At 34.4% G+C, this 17043-nt stretch overlaps 1 protein-coding gene across 1 annotated transcript; it reads right to left on the bottom strand.

The window, feature by feature from the left end:
- Positions 1-202: 202 nt before the first annotated feature.
- Positions 203-15633, bottom strand: LOC133325302 (guanylate cyclase 32E-like; the record flags this gene model as incomplete). Its single annotated transcript, XM_061534089.1, has 2 exons — positions 203-314; positions 15500-15633. Coding segments are annotated over 2 exons (246 nt in total), but the record flags the coding sequence as incomplete, so codon positions are not given.
- Positions 15634-17043: the final 1410 nt, after the last annotated feature.

Here is a 17043-nt window from a genome sequence, read left to right on the forward strand (position 1 = left end):
AGATGAAATACGTTTTTTTCTACTTTCATCCAAGAGAGTTTATTTATTTTTCTATGCCATCGAAGTGGCACGTGTATTTCGAAATATTTATTTTTCTCATTTTATTTATTTTTTTGTTTGTTCCGCCACTTAAACCATTTAACTGGTTATCAAAGTTGGATTTATTAGCTTCGACAAAAACAAGCAATAACAAAATACTTACGAAGGATATCATTGGAATATTCCAAGCCGCCGCCAACAACGCCTCGGTAGTGCAACTTTCATCTGGTCCAATAAAAGCAGCAATATTATCATTTTTCATTTGTGTCATAATTCTGAAAAGTTGAAAGAACGAAAGAAAAAAAAAGAAACAAAATATTATTAGCGAGAAATATTTTCAATTAAAAATATTTATTGAGACACACTAGCAAGCTAATACGATTGAGCAGCCAATCAGTGTGATTGGTTTTTGTATCGAAATGAATTACCTTTCAAGGATAAAATGGTATTTTTGCGGAAATAAGATTGAAAATTCGTTACGGGTTAATACTATGCAAAGCAAGTGATTATGTAGGAAGTTCCATAGAAGAAATGTTATACACGTGTGACAGGTAGAAGGATTTATAAATAAAATCAGTAATAATAAGCGAAAAAGTGTTAAGTTCGGCCGGGCCGAACTTTGGATACCTTCCACTATATGTATACTGAAAGGTACTTGAAATGAAAATATAGGGAACATACAAACAAGTGGACCTATACCGATAATTCTTCAAACCGATTTATGTTAACCCTTATGTACACTAAATACAAATTTCAACGATTTTTAATCGGTTTTTTTTCATAAAATCTGAAAACCCCAACACCTGGGGTAGAGATGGTATTTACCGGGTATTTACCGGGTAAATACCCAAGGGGTGGGTAAATACCCATTTGCGGGTATTTATTTGGGTATTTACTATATTGAATTGGTAATACAACATCTTACACCCTCTTTCCGGGTTTCTGTTATCAAATCGATTTAGAATGGATAGTTTTACGATACTTTAAAGACGTGGGTAAAAACTTGTGTAAATACCCGAGTTTTTACCCAAAAATTGGATATAAACTCATTAACTGCCGAACCACTTGACATAGGCGGCCTAAATTCTGCACACAGGTTTCTAATGTCAAAGCAAATATAGAAATCCAACATGGGGTCCCTGGGTTCAAGTTTTGATATAGCCCCCATATAACCATATCTCCCGATTTAAGGTATTTTTTGTCTATTAGACACATTTTACAACCAAATTGGCTGTAATTTGGCACAGAGTGTTCTTTTTGAGTACAAAATGTCCATGCAAAATTTTATGTATGTAGGTCGACGTTTACTGGTAGTCCCCATACAAAGTACCCCTATTTTGAGTATTTACCCAAACTCATTAAATGCCGAACCACTTGACATAGGCGTCCAAAATTTTGCATACATCTTTTTAATGTCAAAGCAAATATAGAAATTCAAAATGGGGTCCCTGGTCCAAGTAATGATATAGCCCCTATATAACCGTACCTCCCGATTTAAGGTATTTTTTGCCTATTAGACACATTTTACAACCAAATTTGGCACAGAGTGTTCTTTTTGAGTACAAAATGTCCATGCAAAATTTTATGTATGTAGGTCCACGTTTACTGGTAGTCCCCATACAAAGGTACCCCTATTTTGAGTATTTACCCAAACTCATTAAATGCCGAACCACTTGACATTAGCGGCCAAAATTTTGCATACATGTTTTTAATATCAAAGCAAATATAGAAATCCAAAATGGGGTCCCTGGGTCCAAGGTTTGATATAGCCCCCATACAACCGTACCTACCGATGATATAGCCTAACCTACCGATTTAAGGTACTTTTACGATCAAATTGGTTGTAATTTGGCATAGTGAGATTTCTTTTCGCACAAAATATTCATGCAAAACGTGGTTTTTGACACAAGTGGTTTAAAATCAACATTATTTTCTGTATGGGAAATGGGGTCTTCAAAACACACGTCAAATAGTTCAGCTGTTAAAGAGTTTATAAATATATATAAATACCCAAAATCAGGACCGTTATATAGGCGAAAAAACGTGGACCATCGTAAACAATTGGTAATCATAGAGAACTCTCTGAGCCAAATTCCAGCCAATCAAATTGGCTAATAGATAAAAATTACCTAAAATAGGGAGCTAGGGTTATATGAGGGCTATATCAGAACTTGGACCCAGAGACCCCATTTCCCATACCAGTATTTGAATTAATATAAAAACCATCTGAGCTAAATTTTGGCCGCCTATGTCAAGTGGTTCGGCATTTAATGAGTTTATACGCAATTTTTGGGTAAATACTCAAAATAGGGGTACCTTTGTATGGGGCTACCAGTAAACGTGGACCTACATACATTTTGCATGGACATTTGGTACTCAAAAAGAACACTATGTGCCAAATTACAGCCAATTTGGAGGTAAAATGAGTCTAATAGACAAAAAATACCTAAATTGGGAGATATGGTTATATGGGGGCTATATCAAAACTTGGACCCAGGGAGCCCATGTTGGATTTCTATATTTGCTTTGTCATTAGAAACATTTGTGCAAAATTTTGGCCGCCTATGTCTAGTGGTTCGGCAGTTAATGAGTTTATACCCAATTTTTGGATAAAAACTCGGGTATTTACCCAAGTATTTACCCACGTCGTTAAAGTATCGTAAAACTATCCATTTTAAATCGATTTGATAACAAAAACCCGGAAATAGGGTTTAAGATGTTGTATTACCGATTCAATATAGTAAATACCCAAATAAATACCCACAAATGGGTATTTACCCAATTTACCGGGTATTTACCCACTGCCCATCTCTAACCTGGGGCGATATTGATAACGTATGGTAGAGTGAAACATGTGTATAAAAATCTCAAACTACTGCAATTTAGAGTTCAAAGCGATATGAGGATATGCGTAAAGGGGGACCAATATTGATTACATAGTGTAGGAATTAGCGAATTTTTAGGGTTACCATTATATGAGGGCTATGTATAATTATTTACTGAATAATATCATTTCGAACCCAGTATTTTAGTATTGTATCTCAATACTATCCTTCAGGAGATGCTTGAATGCTGCCGATCTATTTCATTATCTTCAGCTTCGGATGTCCTTATCACGATATTCTTAGAAGGCGGAATGATTGCAACATATGGCTAAATCGCGTTAGAATTCCATACTTTGTAGGGTAAACACTGAACGAATACCTCCTACACTATGGTAGGAAACGTATATATGGGGATAATCCGAACACACTTAACAAATCAGATAACTATTTTAATATAAACCAGTAAGGAAAATAGTAAAGTCGGTCGGGGCCGACTATATGATGATACCCTTCACCACTTTGGGTATATTCAGCAGATGAATCCTAACAGACGTGAAAGACCATAAACACGAAAATGGATCCATAAACATGTCATTCTGCAACCTATACTAAATTTGGCATTTGGTCAGATATAGAGTTGAATCGATTTCAATGAGACTTGTCAGAGATTAACTTATATAAACTACAGTTCATTGTACCAAATTGTGCGGCAATCAGCAAACTTTGGGTCTTTAGTGCACAATTTACATACACACGGAAGAAAAAATATATAGGAGCTATATCTAAATCTGAACCAATTTTTCCGATACCTAACACACTTCATTCTAGACCTAATTCATTACGCTATACCAAATTTCGTGCAAATCGAACGATATATAGGGACTTTGGTACACCATTTACATACAATCGGACGAATTTATATATGGGAGCTATATCTAAATCTGGACCAATTTTCAGGAAACTTAACACACACCATTTTAGACCTAATTCATTACGATATACCAAATTTCGTGCAAATCGAAAGATATATAGGGACTTTGGTACACCAGTTACATGAAATCGGACGACAATATATATGGGAGCTATATCTAAATCTGAACCGATTTTCACTAAACTTAACACACATCATTCTAGACCCAATTCAGTACACTGTACCAAATTTCGTACAAATCGAAAGATATATAGGGTATTTGGTGGACCATTTACCTTTAATCGGACGAAAATATATATAGGAGCTATATCTAAATCTTAATCTCAATCATTGTAGACCTAATTCATTATGCTGTGCCAAATTTCGTGCAAATCGAAAGATATATAGGGTATTTGGTGGACGATTTTCATTAAATCGGACGAAAATATATATGGGACCGATTTTCATGAAACTTAGCATACATCATTCTGGACCTAATTCAGTACTCTATGCCAAATTGGTGCGCCATTTACTTTAAATCGGACGAAACTATATATGGGAGCTATATCTAAATCTGAACCGATTTTCTCAAAAATTGGCACACATTATTCTGGAACTACTTCAGTACGCTATGCAAAATTTCGTGTAAATTGACACGTATATAGAGACTTTGGTGCCCCATTTCCTTAAATCGGACGAAAATATATATTGGAGCTATATCTAAATCTGAACCGATTTTTCGTCCTTGGGCCAAATAAGTGAGCTCTGCCAAATTTCATCCAAATCGGATAATAACTGCGACCTGTACTTTGTTTACAATTTAACATCGACAGACGGACGGACGGACATGCATAAATCGACTCAGAAAGTGATTCTATGCATATTCTCAAAAGGAACAATGTGTCTATATCGTTTCCTTTTGCCTGTTACAAACATATGAACAAAGACATAATACCCTGTACCACAGTGTGGTGAAGGGTATAATTATGTGTCTACCTCGTGACAGTTCAGCAAGGAGGAATGATGAAGACGTTTAAAAACGTGGGTAAATACTTTCGAAAATACCCGAGTATTTACCCAAATATTGGGTTTAAACTCATTAACTGCCGAACCACTTGACATCGGCGGCCAAAATTTTGCTTACATGTTTTTAAGCAAATATAGAAATCCAAAATGGAGTTCCTGGGTCCAAGTTTTGATATAGCCCCCATATGACCGTATCTACCGATTTAAGATATTTGTTTACATTAGACACATTTTACAACCATATTGGCACAGAGTGTCCTCTTTGGGTACCAAATGTCCATGCAAAAATTTATGTATGTAGGTCCACGTTTACTGGTAGCCCGAATACAAAGATATCCTTATTTTCAGTATGTACCCAAAAATTGGGTATAAACCCATTAAGTGGCAAACCACTTGATAAAGTAAATACCCAAATAAATACCCACAAATGAGCATTTACCCAATTTACCGGGTATTTACTCAATTTACCGGGTATTTACCCTTTGGGTATTTTACCACTGTCCATCTCTACGCATCGGAAAAAATACGTTAAACTTAAGTTTTCTCTATGAATTCGCTTACTGGCCGAACATATATTGGCTTTAATGAAACTGTTCAAATATATTGTTTGTCTGTTTGTATAAAGAAAATATTGACATTTGTTGCCTATATTTTTTTGGAATTATATCTTTATGATATAGATGACAGAAACCACGAATAGCAGCAATAATGTTTTCATTTCATTGTTTATAAAGTAAACAAATTAGACATCAGTCAATTGATTTTCGGCAGAATTGTCATATTAAACTGAATAAATTCAGTTTAATTTTGTTCATTAACAACACATAAAAATTGGGGTAATGTGCAAATTAACTTGAATTTAGGCTGTTAATGCAAATTAAGGCGGATCTGCGCACAAAAGTTATAGCGGTTTTAATTTTGAAAACAAATAGAAGCATGAAGATATCTGAAAATAAAATAAATTAACTATACCCTTCACAACACTGTGGTACAGGGTATTATGTATTTGTGCATATGTCTGTAACAGGCAAAAGGAAACGAGGTGGACACATAGTTCCTTTTGAGAATATGCATAGAATCACTTTTGAAGTCGATTTATGCATGTCCGTCCATCCGTCTGTCTGTCCATGTTAAATTGTAAACAAAGTACATGTTGCATTTTTGATTCTAATTGTAATTGGGAAAAATCGGTTTAGATTTAGATATAGCTCTTATATATATTTTCGTCCGATTTAAGGAATACGGTGCACCAACGTATTTACGTATATATCCTACGATTTGCACGAAATTCGGCATAGCGTACTGCATAAAGTCTAGAGTGATGTGTGTTAAGTTTCGTGAAAATCATTTTAGTTTTAGATATAGCTACCATATACAGTGAGTGTAATAAGTATTTTGCCTCAATACAAATTTGAAAAAATTCCAATTTATACGCCTAAAGCCAGCAAACTAAAGATGTAAAATGAATTATGTATAATGGAGTACGTTTGTGGACATATTTAGATCGTATTTCTGCAAGAATCACAGCGAAAGACCTATTGGTCTCGAATATATCGGCCGAAATATATAACAATCCAAAAATGTTTATCACAAAAACGTATTTTTCTTTTTATTATAATTTTAGAAAAAATTGTTACATAGAACACGATTGGTCTTTTTATAGTTACCATTGCGGGTAACGACATACTATAAGTGATTTGGCAACGATTCCAATAAACCACGGCATTTTTTCGCGAGTATTTTCTCACATTTATGTTCAATACATTCTCCAGCAATATTTCATTCAATATTTGGTAATTTCTCGTCCTAATCTCAAAATCAGAGTATTAAATATAGTCGTCGCGGCTTCAAAACATCCCAAATAGGTTAAGAATAATAAAATGGAGGTTTTACAAAATATATCGCGAGGACAGGACCATAAAAACTATTAAAACCAAAATCCGACAAACAAATTATTTAAAAAAAATATCGCGAAACCCCATTTTTCTAACTTCGAAAACTTTATGGTTCATTTTTACTGATCTAGGAACCAAAATATACGATGAAAATAGCAATAATGTGGTCAGATTCAAATATATGGACGGTTTTCTGGTTCCTAGATCAATATTACTGGACCATACAAATTTCGAAGTCAGAAAAATTGGGTTTCGCGAATTTTTTTTTAAATAATTTGTTTGTCGGATTTTGGTTTTATAGTTTTTAGATTCTGTCCTCGCGTTATATTTTGCAAAACCTCTTCTTTATTATTCTAAACATATTTGGGATGTTTTGAAGCCGCAATGACTATGTTTAATACTCTCATCTTAATATTAGGACGAGAAAATACCAAATATTAAATGAAATACTGATGGAGAATGTATTGAATGTAAATGTGAGAAAATACCCACGAAAAAATGCCGTGCTGTAATGGAATCGTGGTCAAATCGCTTATAGTAAGTGGTTAACCGCAATTGTAACTATAAAAAGACCAAACGTGTTCAATGTAACAATTTTTTCTAAAGTAATAATAAAAAGCAAAATACTTTTTTGAGATAAACATTTGTGGGTTATTATATATTTCGGCCGATATCTTCGAGACCAATAGGTCTTTCGCTGTGATTCTTGCAGAAATACGATCTAAATGTGTCCACAAATGTACTCCATCATACATAAGTCATTTTACATCTTTAGTTTGCTGGCTTCAGGCGTATATATTGGAATTTTTTCAAATTTTTATTGAGGCAAAATACTTCTTACACCCACTGTATATATATATTCGACCGATTTTAGGTAAATGGTGCACCAAAGTCCCTTCGATTTTCACGAAATTTGCCATAGGGTACTGAATAAGGTCTATAATGATATAGCTCCCATAAATATTTTGGTCCGATTTTATGTAAATGGTGTACCAAAGTCCCTATATAACCTTCGATTTTCACGAAATTTGGCATAGCATACTGAATAGACCCTAGAACGATGTGTGTTAATTTTCGTGAAAATCGGTTCAAATTTAGATATAGCTCTCATATATATTTTCGTCCGATTTAATGTAAATGGTGCACCAAAGTCCCTATATGTTTTTCGATTTGCACGAAATTTGGCACAGCGTTCTGAATTAGATCTAGAATGATGTATGTAAATTTTTCTAAAAATCGGTTCAGATGTAGATATAGCTCCCATATATATTTTCGTCCGATTTAATGTAAATGGTGTACCAAAGTCCCTATATATCTTTCGATTTGCAACAAATTTGGCATAGCTTACTAGAATGATGGGTGTTAAATTTCCTGAAAATCGGTTAAGATTTAGATATAGCTCACATATGTCTTTTCTTAAGATTTTATGTAAATTGTGCACTAAAGACCCAAAGTTTGTCCGATTGACACATATTTTTGTACAATGTACGGAAATTAATATAAGTTAATCTCTGGCAGGTTTCGTTGAAGTCGCTTCAGATTTAGATATAGCTTATATATATATATATATATATATATTCGTTGAATTTTAGGTAAATGGTGCACCGATCGACACGAAATTTTGCCCAACCGCCGTTTTGAATTGAGACTAGTATATTAATTAATTTTGTTTTTTCGTTTGTGACTCATCGAAATAATCATTTCCGACCCTATAAAGTATATATATTCTTGATCAGAGTAAAACTCTATGACGATATAGCCATGTCCGACTGTCTAAACGAATTGAAATAGATCCCCAAAATTTTGCATAGAGTCGTCTTTTGTCTGCAGGCAGGTCAAGTTCGAAGATGGGCTTTATCGGTCCACGTTTAGGCATAGATCCCATATAAGGGTACCCCCAATTTTCGGTATTTTGAGGTTCTTGAGAACGTTTTTCAACTGAATTCGCTGAAATGTGTTACATTGAGTTCTTATTGTGTACTAAACGTCTCCACTACAATATGGGACTATATTTTCGGATAGCCCCCATATAAGGGTACCCCCAATTTTGCGGTATTTTGGGAGGTTTCATCGCATGTTTCGACCGAATTCGCTGAAATTCGGTACATTGAGGTAAATTTTATCGGGTAGCCCCCATATAAGGGTACCCCCCCCCCCCCCCCCAATTTTCGGAATTTTAGGGTTCTTGAACGCGGTTTTCAACCGAATTTGCTGAAATTTGGTAATTTGGGTTCTTATTGGGTACGAAATGTCCTCACTAAAAATTATAAATATAGGTCCACTTTTTATGGTTGCCCCCATATAAGGGTACCTCCTAATTTCCCGATTGTGCTGTAATTTATTAATTTATGTTCTTATTGGGTAGAAAATCTCTCCAAAAAAAAAAATATAAATAAAGGTAAATTTTTTCGGGTAGCCCTCATATAAGTGTACCCCCCATGTTCGATATTTTGAGGTTCTTGAGCACGTTTTTCAACGGAATTCGTTGAAAATTGGTATTTTGTAGTCGTATATTGTAACAAATCTCCCCACCAAAAATTATTAATGTTCACCCCTTTTTAGGGATAGTCTCCATATAACCCCCTTTTTATACCCTCCACCATAGTATGGAGGGTATATTAATTTTGTTTTTCATTTGTAACTCATCGAAATAATCATTTCCGACCCTATAAAGTATATATATCCTTGATCATCTAAAATTCTAAGACGATCTAAGCATGTCCGTCTGTCCGTCTGTTGTAATCACTCTAGCGTCTAAACGAGTTGAGATAGATCGCCAAAATTTTGCACAGAGTCGTCTTTTGTCTACAGGCAGGTCAAGTTCGAAGATGGGGTATATCGGTCCACGTTTAGGCATAGCTCCCATATAAGGGTACCCCCCAATTTTCGGTATTTTGGGGTTCTTGAGCGCGTTTTTCAACCGAAGTCGCTGAAATTTGGTATATTGAGTTCCTATTGGGTACCCAATTTCTCCACAAAAAATTATACATATAGGTCCATTTTTTCTGGTAGCCCCCATATAACGGTACCCTTTAATTTTCAGTATTTTGGGGGTTTTGATCGTAGTTTTCAACCGAATTGGCTGTAATTTAGTACTTTGAGTTCCTATAGGGCATCAAATCTCTCCACTAAAAATTATAAATATAGGTCCTTTTTTTCTGGTAGCCCCCATATAAGGGTACCCCTCAAATGTCGGTATTTTGGGGCCCTTGAGCGCGTTTTTCAACCGAACTCGCTGAAATTTGGTACATTTGGTTCTTATTGGGTGCCAAATATCTCCACTAAAAAGTATAAATATAGGTCCAATTTTTCTGGTAGCCCCCATATAAGGGTACCCCCAAATTTTCGCTATTTTGAGGTTCTTGAGCACATTTTTCAACCGAATTCGCTGAAATTTGGTATTTTGTAGTCGTATATGGTAACAAATTTCCCTACAACAAAATTATCAGTATTCACCCCCTTTTTGGGTAGTCCCCATATAAGCCCCTTTTTATATTAAAATATTTATTATGTGTGGGAGGTACCAGAAGGAGTGCACTGACATTCTCCATCTCCGAACTTGATCTAAGTTTGGAAGAAATAATAAGATGTCCAAAGTTTGGATGAAATCAAAATTTTCTGAAACAAATTTGGTCCAAAGAAACATGGGGTCTACAACCATTTTAACCGTGTCAAAGTGTATACACCCTCATTAGCCATAAAGCTGAGGGTTTAATTATCCATTACAAATTTCTGAAATTTGTTTTATATTTTACATTATGGATTACATAATCGGTTTGTAAAAATCTCGATATAGGTCCACTTTTTTGTATTTGCCCTATATTTTCATTTCAAGTACCTGTCAGTTTATTTATGGTGGAGGGTATCCAAAGTTCGGCCCGGCCGAACTTAACGCTTTTTCACTTGTTATAATAAAATAGTTATCGGATTTGTTCCGTCTGTTGGGGTTGGATAGTCGTTACGGGGAATAGTCAATTTTTACCCTACAAAGACTATTTAGCCATCTGTTTTAAGGATTCCGCCCTTAAAGATATTGTTATAAAAAAAACTCAAACATGACGATAATAAAATATATCGGCAGACAGTTAGGCATATAGTGATACCTTCTGAAGGAAAGAATTGAGATAAACAATTAAAATATTGGGTTCAAAATTGGCATATACCGGTCATTAATTAGGCATAGCCCTCATATAATGATATTCCCAAATATTCACTACATCCTACACTATGTAATCAATATTGGTCCCCCTTTAGTCATAGCCTCATATAATTTTGTAATTTAAAGTAGAGTAGTTTGAGGATTTTATACTCAACCATGCGTTATCAGTATCAGTCCACTTTTTGGATCTTACATATTTTAGGAAAAATCCCTATTAAAAATTGCTGAAGTTTGTATTTGGTGTACATAATGGTTTACATATCGGTATATGCCCACTTGCAGAATTATCGGTATATGCCCACTTTTTGGTATGTTCCCTATATTTTCATTGCATGTATTTGTTAGTATAACTATGGTGGAGGGTATCCAAAGTTCGGCCCGGCCGAACTTAACGCTTTTTCACTTGTTTTTTTATTGGTGCAGATGCAGACACAACTTTCGTATATATGATCGAGATTATTGTATGCAAACGACTCTAAAATTGCCCAAATTAAATGAAATTTTGCATAGGTTCCAGAAAGACATAAATATCACATATTCGAGTTCGTTCAATTTCATGTCAATGTTCTTACGACAAGGCGACGTCTGTTAGAAGATATATGTAGAATATACCTAAAGTGGTGAATGGTATCATATAGTCGGCCCAGTCCGACTTTACTACTTTCCTTAATTGGTTTCATCATTGAAATTGCTATTAAATTTTCGTAAATATAATAAGTATTAAATACAAAATTGTTTAAAGTTTTTATACTTCAACTCTTTATGAACTTCCGGAGGCTTTTATATTTTGCGTTCCAACTAACGTAAATATGATTTCAATATTCGAACAGGAAAAAAAATTGAAAATGACAAAGCAAAGTGCATTCACATGTATGCATATTGTGTGCTCGTGTCTGTTTGGGAATTTTACTCTTTGCACAAAAAAAAAGCGGAGGAAAAATCTGAAATGCATTGACAAAGCTAAATTGAATGTCAAATGTTAATGTTTTATTGGAATTCACTTGACATTTTTTTTGGAAAACAATGTGTTATAGTGTTTACGGTATAAATTTTAGAATAGTGTTACTCTGGCAATTTTTTTTTATAAACGATTCACACTAATGTTTCCCATGTTGTTGCATGTTGTCAAACCCCGAAATAACATTGCCACACAAACTAAACACAGAAAAAAATTTCAAATCCTCTGACGAAATCATTGTGTGTGTGTGCAGTAAGTGTTGAAAAAGGACACTTATTAAAACTGAAAAAAGGTTTTGACACAAAAAGTTACAAAATTAGTTACCAGGAAGTGAATAGAATACATGTTAAAGAGTCGTTATGTCCGGTCCGGCAAAATTTTGTATATCCTTCAATACACTGTGTTGCAACGAAAGTAGTAAGGTCTGACTGGGCCGACGATATGATACCCTTCACCACTTTGGGTATATTGCACATATGTATCCTTACAAATTTATGAAAAACAATTTATAGCAAAATTGACACACGCTATTCGGAACGCCGCACGGTTAAAAATTTAATCTCAATTAGGCACCTCTTCGAAATACATATGGAAGCTATGGCTGCATCTGCAACAATTTCAACAAAATGCAATAACGCCATTTACATTAAATCGGACGGAAATATATATGGGAGCTATATCGAAATCTGAACCTATTTTTCCCAATTTCGTTCTTGGTGACCTATAAGTGGCCTATGCCAAATTTCATTCATTAGCTAAAATCTTGAAATTTTGGCTGAGGGTCACTCTTGGTCCAAATGTGACAGATAAGGCTGGGTTTTTGGAAATTCGTACTATAACGGTATGAAAAGTACTAAAAGGTACTAATCTATACTAATAAAAGAGTAAAGTGATTGACTGACTGACTGTTTTAACGATTCATCAACGCCCAGACGAAACGGCTGAAGCTAGAATCTTGACATTTTCGGTGAGGGTCACCCCTGGTCCAAAGGTGACATATAAGGCTGGGTTTTTGGAAATCCGTACCATAACGGTACGAAAAGTACTAAAAAGTACTTAATGTGATACGATTTGTATTTGGCGAACCGGTGGAGCTAGAACTCTGAAATTTGGTTTGGTGGTCGTTGATGGAGTGTAGGATAGATGTACCAAAGGGAAATTCGAACTATAACTATCCGAAAAGTACGAAAATGTACTAAATTTGGTACAATTCTGTAGCATGTGAACAGATAGCGTTAAAAACTTTAAATTTGGAGCGTGAATTAAGGTTGAGATGTAGGTTCCATTTAAGGAGATGGTTTTGAATGCGCTTACTCATGTGTACGAAAAGTACTATATGGTACTATATTTGGTACAAATTTAATCTATACTAATAAAAGAGTAAAGTGATTGACTGACTGACTGATTTAACAATTCATCAACGCCCAGACGAAACGACTGAAGCTAGAATCTTGAAATTTTGGGTGAATGTCACTCTTGGTCCAAAGATGTCAGATAATGCTGGGTTTTTGGAAATTCGTACTAGAACCGTACGAAAAGTACTAAAAATTACTAAATATGGTATCATTTGTATTTGGCGAACCAGTAGAGCTAGAAATCTGAAATTTGGATTAAGGGTCATTGCTGGAGTGTAGAATAGAAATTCGAACTATAAGTATCGGAAAAGTACAGAAATGTACTAAATTTGGTACAATTTCGTAGCGTGTGAATGGATTGAGCAAAAAACTTGAAATTTGGAATGCAAATTAAGGTTGAGAATTAGGGTCGATATGAGGAGAAATTAGAAAGCGTGTACTCATGTGTACGAAAAGTACTATATGGTACTATATTTGGTACAAATTTGATTTGGAGGTACAAATCGAGCTGGAATTTGAAATTAAAATTACTGTCGGAGTGTAGGATTGGGATATGAACGTAGTTTTGGAAATTTGTTACATATGTGTACGAAAAGTACTAAATCGTACTATAATCGGAGTCAGGATCACTGTAGGGGTGAGGGATTGAGGTCAGGATTTAGAATCATGAAATTTGGAGCCAGGATCACTGTTGAGGTGTAAGATTGAGATATGTAGGAAATTTTAGAAATTTGTACTAATGTGTACTAAATTTGGTACAATTTGAATTGTGGGTGAACCGATAGAGTTGGAATCCTAAAACTTGAATTTTGTATCATTGTAGGGGTGTAGGATTGAGGTATGTAGGAAGTTTTGGAAATTGGTACTACTATGCACTAAATTTAGTACGATTTGATTTCTTTGGTGAACCGAAAGAGTTGGAATCTTCAAATTTTGATTTAGGATCACTGTGGAGGTGTAGAATTGGGGTATGTAGGAGGTTTTGGAGATACGTACTACTGTGTACGAAATTTGTACAATTTTAATTGTGAGTGAAACGATATAGTTGGAATCCTGAAACTTAGATTTAGGATCACTATGGGGGTGTAGGTTTGTGGAGGTTTTAGAAATTCGTACTACTGTGTACTAAATTTGGTACAATTTAAATTGTGGGTGAACCGATAGAGTTGGAATCCTGAAACTTGAATTTTGGATCAGTGTGGGATTGGGGTATGTAGATTTTTTTGGAAATTGGTACTACTGTGTACTAAATTTGGTACAATTTGAATTGTGAGTGAACTGATAGAGTTTGAATCCTGAAAAATGGATTTAGGATCACTGTGGGGGTGTTGGTTTGGGTTAAGTTGGAAGTTTTTGAAATTCTTACTACTTTTTACTAAATTTGGTACAATTTGTATTGTGGGTGAATGTGTGCTAAATGGAAAATTTGTTAAAATTTGGATTTGGGTGAACCTTTAGAGCTCGAATCATGAAATTTGGTACTAAATGGTACTCAAATTTACTTCAATTTAATTTATGGTCGATATTAATGTGTGGATTGTTTTTTCAGAAATATGCAGTTTTATCTAAAAATAAAATAATATGTTAATACATTATTAAATATTTCCTACATTCGCTAACGAAGTAGCGGGTATATGCTAGTATATATATATATATATATATACCATTTGCAAAAAATCGGACGAAAGTATTTATGGGAGCTATATTTCACCAATGCCATCGAATTTGGGCAAAGAACCCGTTGAAGAACCCCATGATACCAAAAATTAGGTTAACATTATATGGGGGCCTAAATATGGACCGGTATAACTCATCTTCGAACTTGACCTGCGTGCAGACAAAAGGCGATCTATCTTAAATTGGTTAGAGTGTATACAACAACAGACAGACGGTCATCGTAAAATAATTCTACGCTGGTCCAGAATATATATACCTTATAGGGTTGGAAATTTAAGGAGTTCTGTGAGCGCATATTATGGTGAATTTCATCCACCAATACAATATAATTTTAATTGTTTAGTTCCGATTTAATAATCATCATTAAATTGCTTTCTTTTGGGAGGCTTTCGTTATCCCTATATAAAAAGTTGGAATCGGACGAAGTTATAGTTTTAAAATTTTACCATTGTAATGAATTCAATTTATTTTCAATGTTTCCACAAAACCCTCCTCCTTCACTTTGTTAAATAGATGAAGTTATAACATTTCCATTACAAATGTTGTAATTTTTGCTTACCGACACATTTCTGAACGTGGACATTAGATCTTTACAGTTTTTAATCATACACACAAACACACGTCATATACACACCTAATAACTCACGTCACTTACCTAATTGGTTGTACACGATAATCGCTTGCCTTTTGGCCAATATCGTAGGCTTTGAAGGTCAAACGTTTGCCGGGCAGTAGAGTGGGATCTTTGTTAATATCCTCCACAGCGAGTGGTAGACCACCCAGGGTTACCTGAAATGAAATTAGGAATTAAAGGAAATTATACTTTGAAATACTAAATGCTTTGAGATTAAAGACAAAACTTTTGGCGAAATTAAATATGAAAATATTCAATAAATTAATAACCCGAATAAAATATTTGAAATAAAACAAAATATTATTATCTACAAACATTATTATTTCCTTAATTTCCTATTATTGAGATTGAAGTGACCTTGAAAGTTCCCTAAAAATGAGAATTGGTGTCATTATAAAAAATAATTCCATTCAGAATCCATTCTCTCTTCAATGGAATTTTTTCCCTCTAGAATGGTGACAAACCATTAAGTAATGAACAAACACTCTATGAAATATTTGACAATGTTATTACTATGACAACTGACCTAGGCGAAAGCATCGTCCTTTGTATGTTCATATGTTTGTTATATGTTTGCTATAAAAAAAAACTGGCACCTAGAAAACACACATGCAAACAATTGATGTGACATAATACAGAAGCCTAATGCTCAGACGTCTGGAGCCGTTAGCACTTATATTCCCACATACATACACATACGCATACGCAAACACACACACACACACACACAAATAAACGTAATATTAATTGTTGTTCCACCCAGACTTGTGATGCTTATTTAATATCTGCTTTTGTGTGTTGTTCTTTGTTTTTGGAAAATTTTTATATATTTTTTATGTTTTTATTATGGGCATAGAGTTTCCCATCTAATGTTTATCATTTAAAGCCGAAGATAAATTCCAAACAGATATAAAGTTATTGTTGAGCATATTATTGATGGATATGTGTAAACTTAATCTGGATAAACATTTTCAAATGTTTTTTTATTATCTGTAAAAAGTAAAGATATGTTTCAGCAACAAATAAAACGATATAAGAAGGATGCAAGACAAATTGGTATATATCCACTAAGAACGACCAGTAAGGAAAAGAAACATGGAGGATCATTTAGATGAAATCGGAAATATATATGGGAGCATACAAAAATATGAACAGACTTACGACAGATTTAACACACACGCAATTGTAAACTCAATACGACGCGTTATGTGCAGAATGTTCATCAAATCAAAAGTAAGGATGGTTCGAAATTGATAGATATAAATCGCATATATATTTTCGTCCGATTTAAGGTAATGGTGCACCAAAGTCCCTAAATATCTTTCGATTTGCACGAAATTTGTCATAGCGTACTGTACTAACTCTAGAATAATGTATGCTAAGTTTCGTAAAAATCGGTTTAGATTTAGATATAGCCCCCATATATATTTTCTTCCGAGTTAAGACAAACGGTGCACAAAAGTCCCTATTTATCTTTCGATTTGCACAGCGTACTGAATTAAGAGTAGAATGGTGTCTGTTAAGTTTTGTGAAAACCGGTTTTGATTTAGATATAGTTCCTAAAT

The sequence above is a fragment of the Musca vetustissima genome, unplaced genomic scaffold, assembly GCF_032173495.1.
Source record: "Musca vetustissima isolate MV318-11 ecotype Yass unplaced genomic scaffold, APGP_CSIRO_Mvet_v1 utg97904, whole genome shotgun sequence".
NCBI classification, from domain to species: Eukaryota; Metazoa; Arthropoda; class Insecta; order Diptera; family Muscidae; genus Musca; species Musca vetustissima.